Source organism: Ursus americanus, chromosome 2 (assembly GCF_024610735.1).
Source record: "Ursus americanus isolate L20-20 chromosome 2, mUrsAme1.1.p, whole genome shotgun sequence".
Taxonomy (NCBI): domain Eukaryota; kingdom Metazoa; phylum Chordata; class Mammalia; order Carnivora; family Ursidae; genus Ursus; species Ursus americanus.
The window spans coordinates 6812556-6826443 of NC_142128.1; the positions used below are offsets into that span (position 1 = coordinate 6812556).

The window sequence follows — 13888 nt, forward strand, 5'->3', positions numbered from 1 at the left end:
GGATTTTGATTCCATAGTTCTAGGATGAGGTTTGAGAGTCTGCATTTCTAATAAGCACCCAGACGCTGTAGATGCTGCTGGTCCATAGACCACACATTGAACAAGTTTATCTGTAGCCCAATACTGTTCTCTTAAGTTCCCGCTAAAACGTTTAGATAAAAGATCATTGAATTTTCCTGACAATTAAGCCTTAGCATTGAGAACTCTCTCTCTAAAAAAAAAAAATTAAGCTGTAGAAGAACGTAAATTTTGCCTGGGGAAGAAGACTAGCCTGTGTTACTTATGGCTAAAGTACTTTTAGGACTCTTCAGGGACAGACTGATAACAGTGCGTATATGAGACAGAAATGCCATCTCCTGAAATTACACACTTGTGTTGGTGGGGAGGGTGGCGTGAGCAGAAACAGATGGCTAAGAATAGTATAGACCTTGGGAATAAACAGATCAAGACAACTTTCGCCTCTTCCTGGCTCTGTAGGATAGATCTCAGAGTGCAAACCACCCCTAGTCTGATTGCAAATTGCTTTTACATATTTCCCCCAAGGGATTTGAGAGTTTCATTTGGATATCTTGTCATCTAAACTGTGATGTTTTGCATTCACCAGCTTTAGCTAAAATGTCTTTCTTCTCCTCTTAGCTCTGTCTGATCTGGAGCTTGTGGCCCAATCTATGACCTTTCTTTTTGCGGGCTATGAGACCACTAGCACTTCTCTTTCCTTCTTTGCCTATGAATTGGCCACTCACCCTGATGTCCAGCAGAAACTGCAGGAGGAGATTGATGCGACTTTCCCAAATAAGGTGAGCAGGCCATACCTGAGGAGAGAGGTCAGAATAAGCTCTGTTATGCCTTAGTAAGAGATTAGCCCTCAAATCTAGTGGGTTTACATAGCAAAAGTTTACTTCTGACTCACATTTGCATGTCCACGATGGGTATTAGTTGAGGAAGGGAGTCTCTGCTCCACATACATATTTGGTGATACAGGGTAAAGAGGCTCTGCTTTCTTATACGTGCATTATCTAGAATGTGAGGACTTTATGTTGGCCAGGGAATAAAGAACGACAGTGTTGCTCACTTGTTTTTCCAATATTTGGCCCCGAACTGATATACAGCTCCTCAGATCACAGCCCATTTTCAAAGTGGTTTCCCCTAAGTTCAGGTGGGCTGGGAACTATGGGGGTCTACATGGATCCTGGGTGAGCAGTGAGTGTCTCTGCCACACACCCTATGAAGGGTCAACTCTAATTATCTCAGTGTAACAAGTCAGAAACTGAACTACAGAGACATAACATAACTTTCTTTCACTATCACAAACCTAGTGGTAAAAAATCCAAGCTATGAACCAGGATGCCTAGATCCTGATAGAACTCGTAACCTCTACAACGTTGGCTCTTAAATATAACACCAAGCAATAGACACAATTGCCCACAGTTTTCAGACCTCTGCACAAACTGGAATGCTCTGCTTATGAAGACACCTGGCCTCGGGCTGGAACGGCTTATTTGGTTTATTGTCAACCTTGAAGCAACAACTATGAGACCCTTCCAGCAACAGAGGGTGGGGTTGAGGGTAGAGTTCTTATTCCCTTTACATCTTTTCCTAGAACTGAAATTGTATACCATGGTACCATATAACCTTGATCTTTTCTCATATTTGTGTTAGAGAAGAACTAGTTTCCCTCCAAATTATTTATGGAATTTTTACATAATATAGTGCTTCTCTCCAAACTTTATATATATCATCAAAAACTAGGAAGCAGGATATTTCACCTAGAAGATTTTATGCGGAATAGAGGATTTTTTCTGTTGCCCATTCTCTTTCCTTGGTACAGATGTGTGGGCCCTCTATTGAAAGAAAACAATGACTTCAGCATATTGCAAGTAAGAGCAAAGGTTATAGGCTTTTAGTCGCTTTTGTTTACACAAGGAAGAATAACCAGTACATGGTGGTGAGAGGAATTTTAGGCCCTGTTTAGGGGGTTGTCCCAGCAGTCTCCACTAGTGATGTGTCACATGTGTAGACACATGTCTGGGCTACTGAGCAGGTCAAAGTACATGGTAGATATTAAAATGCTAAGATCCTTTGCTGAAATAAATGACTCTTAGTGATTCCTGACACTTCAGTAGTAGTGTATAGACTGAGTTGAAATTGATCCCAAATCTCAGTTTATCAAAATAGGTTTCTTTCCTTCCAGGCACCACCCACTTACGATGCCCTTGTACAGATGGAATATCTGGACATGGTGTTGAATGAAACTCTCAGGTTATACCCAATCGGTGGTAGACTTGAGAGGGTGTGTAAGAAAGATGTGGAAGTCAGTGGTGTGTTCATTCCCAAAGGGACAGTGGTGATGGTGCCAGTCTTTACTCTTCACCGAGACCAGGATCTCTGGCCAGAGCCTGAGGAGTTCCGTCCTGAAAGGTACAGGGAACCCTGGAATGGGGAACCCACCCTCATATTGGAGGATATTCTGATATTTCCTTAGTATAGATGACAAGCATGTGGTTGTACAATTACTTATTTGGACATCTTTTTGCTCTCAGAGGTTTTTTTCTTACTACTAAATGCTCATTCTTTGGTGTCAGTATTTTATAAACTGTTGACTAGAAACAAAGAAAATTATAGTCATCGACAGAACCAATAAGTTAAGATTATCAATAATGTCATGTATCTCCTTATGGACATTTTTCTATGTATATAGGTTACTAAAAATTAGGATGGTATTATAATTTCTGGTTTTAAACTGCTTATTTTAATGTAACATTAGACTACAAACAGCGTGCTGTATTTCTGTGTGTGATTATATGTATATGACTTATTTTTTTTAACCACTATCATCTTTCGGGAAATAGGCCTTTTTTCCCTTTAAGTTTTTCTGTCCTCTCTAGCTCTCTGAATTCACCCCCCAGCCCCCACATTCCATGTTTGTAACCCTGGGCCACCCTTCCTGCTAGCCTTAGTGGGAGAGCAGATGCCGTGGACCTGAGTCCTCACCCTGGCAGGAGGAGCGGCCTCCTGAGGACAGGAGCACTCACAGGTCCCATGCTATGTGTGGCTGTAGTCCTGTGCCAGCTCCCACCTCTCTTGGTATCTGGGGTTCATCCAAAGCAAGGTCGTCTGCTCTCTAACTAGCTGAGACATCCTCCTTGGAGGGCTCTTGAACCTTCTCTTCTGGGAATTCAGAGTCTGGCTTTGGGCAAAGCTTGAATTCTGAAAGAGTTGGTGCTTTCCTATATATTGTATTGGTGAACAAAATTTAGAGTGAACTTTTTAGGGATCTAGACGTTTAGCCCCTGACTCTAAGCTCCCTGATGGCAGAGGCCTTATCCTGTTGTATGGTGTCCCTAGTGCTAGCATCACATTTACACATACTACTTGCTGAAAGAAGTCAGAATTGACCAAGTCATCTGTATTTTGGACCAGGAGTCCTGGTGGTTCCCACAAGCTCAGCAGTCCCCACTCCTATGGCTTCTTGAACAGAAACCAGAGAGCACTCCTGGTACTTCCATGTGATTCATTCAGTCGTGAGATGAAGTGCTTACCTGTGTGTGTCAGTACTGGGCCGGGGGTAAGAAATCCACATGTTGAAAATGGCTCTTATGGAGAATTTTTGACACATACACAGGCATATCCTAGAGACACACATCTATGAAATACTTTTAATGCATCACGTGTGCCTATCACCTGCCCAATAACCACTAACCCATATCGGATGCCCCATCCACATGCCATTGTAATCTTTCATCTGATTCCATATTACATTTATGCACATCATCTGCAGTCATTCTAGAATGTTCTCCATAACATAAGGACTTTAAAAATTACCTCACCGCAATGCCATTATCACTTTTCCAAAATCCACGTTTTCCCTTAATATAATCAATTATTCAGGAATCAATTTTGAATAAAATATAGGATTAACCTTCAAGGAATTTATAGCCTCATGAAATTAGTGATTATACTGATTATATGTATCAGTGAGTATGATGACAGTAGAGTAGCATCATATGCCCATGTAAATCTTCTGACTTAAGTTGTTTTTTGGAAGTGAGAAAGGATGCAAGTGGAGAGGGTAGGGACAAAAAGGTAAAAATAGCCCTTTAAGTCATGAGAGGCGGGTTGCCTGGGTGGCTCACTTGGTTAAGCGTCTGCCTTCAGCTCAGGTCGTGATCCTAGGGTCCTGGGATTGAGCCCCGAATCTGGCTCCCTGCTCTGTGGGGAGCCTGCTTCTCCCTCGCCCTCTGTCTGCTGCTCCCCCCCCGCCCCATCAAATAAATAAACAAATCTATAAATCAATCAGTCAGTCATGGGAGGCATTTCCCCTACTTCCTTTTTCCATGAGCATGCGACCAATGTAAGTGGGAGTGGAGGCAGGAATCTGCCTTTCCTTCAGTCAGTCTCATTTCCTGCTTGCCTTTCAGAGTGTGAACATCACACAACCCTGAATGTAATTCTAGTGTTTAAGACAAATCTTCTTGGGGCGCCTGGGTGGCTCAGTCATTAAGCGTCTGCCTTCGGCTCAGGGTGTGATCCCAGAGTCCTGGGATCGAGCCCCACATCAGGCTCCTCCGCTGGGAGTCTGCTTCTTCCTCTCCCCCCACCCACTGCTTGTGTTCCCTCTCTCGCTGGCTGTCTCTCTCTCTGTCAAATAAATAAATAAATAATCTTTTTTAAAAAATATCTTCTTTTCAACAGCTTTCATTTCATCTCAACAAGACTAAATGCTCCCATCGGGTAAGGGAAATGCATAGGATCTGTATTTTACTACTGTCACCACAGAATAAGCATATATGCGCAAGATTTCAATCACCAGCCCCCAAAAGTGTCCTGTGTAGTCCTGGTGAGAATCCCAAACATGTAGCTCTTTTGGTTTTTATGTTTCACTAATGTGTTTCCAACTTGTATTGTGGAACCAGGTTCAGTAAGAAGAACAAGGACAGCATAAATCCTTATATATACCTGCCTTTTGGAACTGGACCGCGAAACTGCCTTGGGATGAGGTTTGCGATCATGAACATGAAACTCGCCCTTGTCAGAGTCCTGCAGAACTTCTCCTTCAAACCTTGTAAAGAAACACAGGTCAGAGGGATTGCTTTCTGCATAAGTACTGTTTTACTGTTTTTTTTTTCAAACTAAGAGATAAGTAATGGATATGTGTGTCGGGGGGCTCATTTATCCGGAGTAATGTGTTCTGTCAGCCCAGAGAATCTGTTTGGAGTCATGTGTGACCATTCTTCAGCTCTTGAGTGCCATGTCTGTGGTTTCTGACCACTCACCATAAGGGTCATCTAGTCAGTTAGTTAGCTTGACATGATTATGCACAGACCTTTGAACTTGAGCAATGTTTTAAATTTCTTTCAAGTCCACTGAAAGGAAGGAAGCATGTTGTGCATAGTCTTGACGTGCAGTGATATCATGACATGACTTTTGAAGGATGCGTTCTCCACCATGACTTACAGACGCTTTCATGACCATGGTTCTCAACCTCTGTTTGTACATTGGAATCAGTGGGTTCTTTTGAAAATCCTGACTGAAGAACACCTGGGACACACAGAGGGGAGATTATTCCCTCTTCTAGGAGTGTGTCCCTGAGAGGCAGTGTTCACAGAGATGTCTCTCCAGGAACAAATGAGCTGGCTGGCACGTTTTACTCCCCTGCCTCTCATCACAAACCCAGAGTCACCTGTAGGAAGCAGCACAGTGCCTGTACTGGCTGCCTAACTTGCTTACACTGAGCCCGACCTCCCTATGTTCTGGTGAGACTGCCCTCAGTCAGGCTTGCCTCCCAGCATAGCAGATCCCTTCCCCAGAAGACCAGCACAAACCCTTGCCCACACCATGTCTCCTGACCAGAGAGTTCTACAGGGTGGTGGAGTTGGTGTGAGGTCTCATTTCACAAGCAGATCAGAGCACACCTAGTTAAAACTTGCCACATGCAGGCCAGGGACCAGACATTGGCCACAGCAAGCAAGGAGAGCCTCTGCAGACAACTGGCCTGATGGATAAAGCAGCCAAATCACAACAGCAGAGCACATGCACCACACACCAGTGACACTTCCTGAAGCTCCAGGCCCTGGGTGCTACATGACCTCTTAATCATAAGGCCATTACTTTCAGGAGCAGGAGACAAACTGGGTTTTCTAACACAGAGAAGAAGGCAGAGACTTAGACAAAACACCAAGATGGAGGAATTTACCCCAAATGAAAGATCAAGATAAGGCCACAGCCAGAGATTAAGCAAAACAGATATAAATAACAGGCCTAATGGAGAATTTAAAGCAACAATCATAAGAATACTCACTGGACTTGAGAAAAGGATAGACGGCATCAGTGAGGGGCGCCTGGGTGGCTCAGTCGTTAAGCATCTGCCTTCGGCTCGGGGCGTGATCCCAGCGTTCTGGGATCGAGCCCCACATCAGGCTCCTCCGAGGGAAGCCTGCTTCTTCCTCTCCCACTCCCCCTGCTTGTGTTCCCTCTCTCGCTGGCTGTCTCTATCTCTGTCAAATAAATAAAAAATAAAAAGTCTTAAAAAGAAAAGAAAAGAAATCAGTGAGACCCTTACCACAGAGATAAAAGAGTTAAAAAAGAATCGATCAGAGATGAAAAATGCAGTAAATGATTAAAAACAGGCTTGATGCAGTGAACAGCAGCTGGAGGAAGCAGAGGAATGAATTAGTGACCTAGAAGATAATGGAAATAACAGAAAATGATGAAGCTGAACAAAAGAGACAAAAGAATTATGCAACACAAGAATAGATTTAGGGAACTCTGTGACTCTATCAAACATAACATTTGTATTATATGAATCCCAGAAGAAGAGAGAGAAAAGGGACAGAAAATTTGTGTGAAGAAATAATATCTGAAAACTAACCTAATCTGGGGAAGGAAACAGACATCCTGATTCCAGGAGGCACAGAGAACTCCCATCAAAATCAACAAAATCAGGCCAACACCAAGACATGTAATTAAATTTGCAAAATAGGATTGCCTGACGGGCTCAGTCAGTAGGGCACATGACTCTTGATCTCAGAGCATGAGTTCAAGCCCCACATTGGGTGTGGAGTCTACTTGAAATAAATAATAATAATATAGAAAAATTAAAAATATTTTTTAAAAATTTGCAAAATATAGTGATAAAGAAAAAATCTTAAAAGCATCAAGACCAAAGCAGTTCTTACAAGGGAAAACCTGTATGGCTAGCTGGGGATTTCATTTTAGAGCTAAAGGTACCTGCAGATTGAAAGTGATGTGACAGCAAAATATTTATCATGCAAACAGATGTCAAAAGAGAGCTGGAGTAGTAATGCTTATATCAGACAAACTAGACTTTAAAACAGATACTATAAAAAGAGACGAGGGCATTATATAATCATAAAGGGGACAATCCAACAAGAAGATCTAACAGTTGTAAATATTTATGTACCAACATAGGACCACCCAAACATATTAGACATTATAGTGAACATAAAGGAATTAATTGATAATAACACAAGAACAGTGGGGGACTTAAATACCCCACTGACAGCAATGCACAGAGCATCTAAACAGAAAATCACACCCAGTGCACCATGCAATACGTGCTGGGTGTTAACGCAACTAATGAATCATGGAACTTTACATCAAAAACCAGGGATGTACTGTATGGTGACTAACATAATATAATAAAAATATATTATTATTTAAAAAAAAGAAAGAAAAGAAAATCAGCAAAAAAAAAAACAATGGCTTTGAATAACACCCTAGACCAGATGGACTTAACATATATTGAGAACATTGCATCCCAAAGCAGCAGAATACACATTCTGTTCAAGCGCACATAGAACATTCTCCAGAATAGATCACATATTAGGTCACAAAACAAGCCTCAGGTAATACAGTAAGATTGAAATCATACCATGCACCTTTGCCGACCACAACACTATGAAAATAGAAGTCAACCACAATAAAAAATTTAGACAGATAGTCTCCGCAAATATATGGAGACTAAACAATGCTACCAACAATGCATGGGTCAACCAGGAAATCAAAGAGGACCTAAAAAAAATACATGGAAACAAATTAAAATGAAAACACATTGTTCAAAACCTTTGGGATGCAGCAAAAGCAGTCCTAAGAGGGAGGTATATAGCATACAGGTGTACCTCAAGAAGCAAGAAAAATCTCAAGCAACCCAACCTTACACTTAAAGGAGCTAGAAAAAGAACAGCACATGAAGTCTAAAGCCAGCAGGAGGAAGGAAATAAAAATTAAAACAGGAATAAATGATACAGAAACTACAAAAACAATAGAACGGATCAATGAAACCAGGAGCTGGTTCTTTGAAAAGATTGATAAAATCAATAAACCTCCAGCCAGACTTGTCAAAAAGAAAAGAGAAAGGACCCCAATAAATAAAATCACAAGAGCTGAGAAATAACAACCAACACCACAGAAATACAAAAAATTATAAGAGAATATTATGAAAACCTGTATACCAACAAATTGGACAAACTGGAAGAAATGGATAAATTCCTAACAACATACAAACTACTGAAACTGAGACAGGAAAAAATAGAAAACTTGAACAGATCAATAACCAGCAAAGAAACTGAATCAGTAATCAAAAAACTCCCAACAAACCAAAGTCCAGGGCCAGACGGCTTCACAGGCAAATTCTGCCAAACATTAAAGAGTTAATGCCTGTTCTTCGCAAACTATTCAAGAATAGACAAGGAAGGAAAACTTTCAGATCCCTTCTATTAGACCAGCATTGCCCTGATACCAGCACCAGATAAAAACTCCACTAAAGAAGAGAATTACAGGCCAATATCCCTGATGAACATGGGTGCAAAAATTCTCAATGAATACTAGCAAACTGAATCCAACAATACTTAAAAAAAAAATCATTCACCACGATCAAGTGGGATTTATTCCTGGCTTGCAAGGGTGGTTCAATATTTGCAGATCAATCAATGTGATACACCACATTGATAAAAGAGGATAGGAAAGATATCATTTCAATAGATGCAGATAAAGTATTTGACAAAGTACAACATCCATTCATGATAAAAGTCCTCAACAAGGTACATTTTGAGGGAACATACCTCAACATAATGAAGGCCACATATGAAAAACCCACAGCTAGTATCATCCTTAATGGGGAAAAACTGAGAGTTTTTCCTCTATGGTCAGGAACAAGACAGAGATATCCACACTCACCACTTTTGTTTAACATAGCACTGGAAGTTCTAGCCACACAAATCAGACAACACAAAGAAATAAAAGGCATCCAAGTAAGGAAGGAAGAAGTCAAAGTCTCCCTATGTGCCGATGACATGATACTCTATATAGAAAACCCAAAAGATTCCACTAAAAAACTGCTAGAACTCATCAGTGAAGTCAATAAAGTTGCAGGATATAAAATCAATGCCAGAAATTTCTATACACTGATAATGTAGCAGCAGAAAGAGAATCAAGAAAGCAGTCCCATTTAAAATTGCACCAAAACAATTAAGATATCTGGAAATAAACCTAACCGAAGAAGTGCAAGACCTGTACTCTGAAAAATATAAAACAGTGACGAAAGAAATTGAAGAGGACACAAAGAAATGGAAAGACCTTCCATGCTCATGGACTGGAAGAACAAATATAGTTAAATGTCCATACTACCCAAAGCAATGTACATGTTTAATGCAATCCTTACCAAATACCAATGGCATTTTTCATGAAGTTGGAACAAATAAGCCTGACATTTGAATGGAACCACAGAAGAACCCAAATGGCCAAAGCAACCTTGAAAAAGAACCCGAAATGGCCAAAGCAGCCTTGAAAAAGAAAAGCAAAGCTGGAGGCATCACAATTCCAGACATCAAGTTATATTACAAAGCTGTAATGATTGAAACAAAATGACACTAGCACAAAAATAGACACACAGGTAAATGGAACAGATTAGAAAACCCAGAAATGAAGGCACAACTATATGGTCAATGAATCTTCAACAAAGCAGGAAAGAATATCCAGTGGGAAAAAGACAGTCTCTTCCACAAATGCTGTTGATTAAACTGGACAGCAACATGCAAAAGAATGAAACTGGACCACATCCTTACATGATACACAAAAATAAATTCAAAATGGATTAAAGACCTAAATGTGAGACCTGATACCATAAAAGTCCTACAGGAGAACACAGTCAGAAATCTTTTTGACATCATCCATAGCAATTTCTTTCTATATATGTCTTCTGAGGCAAGGGAAACAATAGCAAAAAGAAAAACAAAAACCAATAAAAAAAAAAAAAACTACTGGGACTTCATCAAAAGAAAAAGCTTCTGAACAGTGAAGGAAACAATTAACAAAACTAAAAGGCAACCTACAGAATGGGAGAAGACATTTGCAAATCATGTATCTGATAAAGCGTTGGTATCAAAAGATGTAAGAACTTATAAAACTCAACACCCAAAAAAACAATTAAGGAGGGCACGTGTGGTGATGAGCACTGGTGGGTGTTATACGTGACTAGTGAATCATTGAATACTATGTCAAAAACTAATGATGTACTATATTTTGGCTAATTGAACATAATAAAAAAAAAAACAAATAATCCAGGTAAAAAGTGGGTGGAAGACATGAACAGACATTTTTCCAAAGAAGACCTACAGATGGCCAATAGACATGTGGAAAGATGCTCAACATCCCTCATCATCATGGAAAGACATATCAAAACTACAATGAGGTATCGCCTCACACCTATCAGAATGGCTAAAATCAACAACATATCACAACAGGTGTTGGTGAGGATGCGGAGAAAGGGGAACCCTCTTGCACTGCTCCTGGGAATACAAACAGGTGCAGCCACTCAGGAAAACAGTATGAAGGTTCCTCAAAAAGTTAAAAATACGACTACCATGATAGGTATTAAGGAGGGGACTTCTTATGATGAGCACTGGTGTTATGTGTAAGTGATTAATCACTAAATTCTACTCCAGAAGCCAATATTACACTGTATGTTAACTGACTACAATGTAAATTAAAAATTGATACCAAAAAAAAAAATAGTACTCCCCTACAGTCCAGCAACTGTACTATGAGGTATTTACCCAAAAAATACAAAAATACAAAGGGATACATACACCCTGATGTTAATAGCAACATTATCTAGAATAGCCAACTAATGGAAAGAACTCAAATGTCCACTGACTGATGAATGGATAAGGAAGATGTAGCATATATATATATACAATGGAATGTTACTTAGCCGTAAAAAAGAATGAAATCTTGCCATTTGCAACAACATGGATGGAGCTAGAGAGTATTATACTAAATAAAATAAGAGAAAGACAAATAAATGATTTCACTCATATTGAATTTAAGAAACAAAACTAATTATGTACTATATGGTGGCTAACTGAACATAATAGAAAGAAAAGAAAAAATATGAGCAAAGGGGAAAAAAAGGAGAGTGGCAAACCAAGAAATAGACTTTTGACTATAGAGAACAATCTGATGGTTACCAGAGGGGAGGGGGTGGAGGGACAGGTGAATAGGTGATGGAGATTAAGGAGTATACTTGTTGTGATGAGCACGGGGAGATGTATGGAAGTGTTGAATCACTATGTTATATACCTGAATCTAATACTATACTACATTAACTAACTGGAATTTAAACAAAAACCTTTAAAAAATGAATAAAAATCCTGATGCCCAGGTCATCTGAGATTTTCTAACATAATTCACCCAGAGCGTGGCTTTAAAAGTGCCCGCATTGAGTCTCATGAGGATGCAAGGTTGAGCATCGGTGGTGTGAAGCACGGCTGCCTGATGTGAAGGACGCCCAGGGTCCAGACCATCCTGGCTACTTGGCCCCGCCTTCTGCAAGCCTGACTCCAGTCCAGCTATGCTCCCTTTCCATCCCAGTCTGAGCTCTTGCATGCTCTCCTCCCATCTGTTCTTAATCGTTCCAGGCCTGGTCAGAACCCAAGTCCCTCCCTGGTGCCTCCCCATGCCCCAGATCCCATTCCCTCCTCTGCTATATTATAGGTTACTGCAGGCCCCTGTCATCAGGGAGTCCCCAAACCGAACACTTTGTCATTAATCCATCCACTCTGTTCTATGTTTTCTTTGTACCTAAGAGTGTCTTTAACTCTAGCACCTCATTTTATTCCTTTCTTAAACTCCCACCGGTGCAAGACTGGAGCGTGGGAGTATTCATCCACCACTCATTCAACAAATACCGACTGAGCACCTACTCTGTCATCCAGGGAAGTTCGCAAGTCATTTGAAGTTGATTTAGAGCCCTGGGATGCAAATTATAAAGAATTTTAATTTTAATAATTTAACAAATGACATTTGTGTATAGGCTTGTTGTGTGTGTGTCTGTCTTTCTGCAGGGGAAAGACAGCCCTGAGAGAAAGCAGGGCTCTGGCACATTGGGCTGGGGCAGACACTCCCTGGCTTCACAGGGTGGCAGTTTTCACCCTTCAAGGCAATTTGCTTACCCTTCAGTCAACTGAGATTAGAAGGTGATTCTGCTGGTGGCTCCCGCTTACTTTAGGATAGTCACTGGGGGAGAATGGGGTTAAGATTCACTCAGAATACTGTAGGGTCTTCAGAAACTCACCATTTGCACTACATTCTGTAGAAAACAACCATTGTGCTTCACAAAGAACTCCTGCCATCAAGAATGGATGGTTCCACTAGGAGAGGTGACAGGATCTTTAGCGGGGAGGATGGCCATACGTTAAAATGCGTAACACCCACTCAGGTTTACTTTGCAAGCTTGAACATAAACAAAATACACCTGTATTACTTTTGAAAATACTTTGACATGATGCCTAAGAATCTGGTTTAAAATTTAAAAGTTTAGGGGCACCTGGGTAGTGCAGTCGTTAGGCGGCTGCCTTCGGCTCAGGGCATGATCTTGGCGTTCCAGGATCGAGTCCCACATCGGGCTCCTCCGCTGGGAGCCTGCTTCTTCCTCTCCCACTCCCCCTGCTTGTGTTCCCTCTCTCGCTGGCTGTCTCTCTCTGTCAAAATAAATAAATAAAATCTTTAAAAAAAATTTAAAAGTTTATTCCTTTTACTTAAAATTAAACCGAAAGGAACACAAGCCAACAAAAGTTTATTGCCAGCCCGATACAGAGTAGGTGCTCAATAGGTATTTGTTGAATGAGTGATGGATGAATACTCCCACCCTCCAGTCTTGCAGCTTACGGAGTAAGATCCCAGATAGATGAATCTAAAAACAGTATTATGGGGGCGCCTGGGTGGCACAGCGGTTAAGCGTCTGCCTTCGGCTCAGGGCGTGATCCCAGCGTTATGGGATCGAGCCCCACATCAGGCTCCTCCGCTATGAGCCTGCTTCTTCCTCTCCCACTCCCCCTGCTTGTGTTCCCTCTCTCGCTGGCTGTCTCTATCTCTGTCAAATAAAGAAATAAAATCTTTAAAAAAAAATAAATAAATAAATAAAAAATAAATAAATAAAAACAGTATTATGTGTTTATAAGTCATTATTGTCCTTCATGTTTCTTGTCTCCTTTGTTTTTGTTGTCAGTAGGGCTTCATTCCTGGTTCTCACGTGCTTGTGTACCTGTTGCAGATCCACCTGAGAACGAGCACTCAAGGGGTTATTCAAACAGAAGAACCCATTGTTCTCAAGGTTGAGCCAAGAGATGGGAGTGTGAGTGGAGCCTGACTTTCCCTAAGGACTTCCCCTTTGTTCTTCAAGAAGCTGTATCTCCCAGATCACCAGAGACCTCAATTTCCTTTGTGAGTAAAACCCAGAAATAAAGATGAGCTTCATGTACTGCCCGTGACGGACGAGTAGGGATTCTGTACGTTCGTTAACTTTCTCCAGTGTCTGTGTGGAGCATTAGATATTGTGGAGAGTAAAGGAGGTGATAATACTTGCCAGAGA

At 40.9% G+C, this 13888-nt stretch overlaps 1 protein-coding gene across 1 annotated transcript in view; it reads left to right on the forward strand.

The window, feature by feature from the left end:
- Positions 1-13787, forward strand: part of LOC123777328 (cytochrome P450 3A12-like) — a 41615-nt gene extending 27828 nt beyond the window's left edge. Inside the window, exons 10-13 of the mRNA XM_045773906.2 lie at positions 637-797; positions 2192-2418; positions 4914-5076; positions 13571-13787. Coding sequence (XP_045629862.1) covers positions 637-797; positions 2192-2418; positions 4914-5076; positions 13571-13666 — 647 coding nt within the window. The 3' untranslated portion in view covers positions 13667-13787. The remainder of the gene's footprint in view (positions 1-636; positions 798-2191; positions 2419-4913; positions 5077-13570) is intronic.
- Positions 13788-13888: the final 101 nt, after the last annotated feature.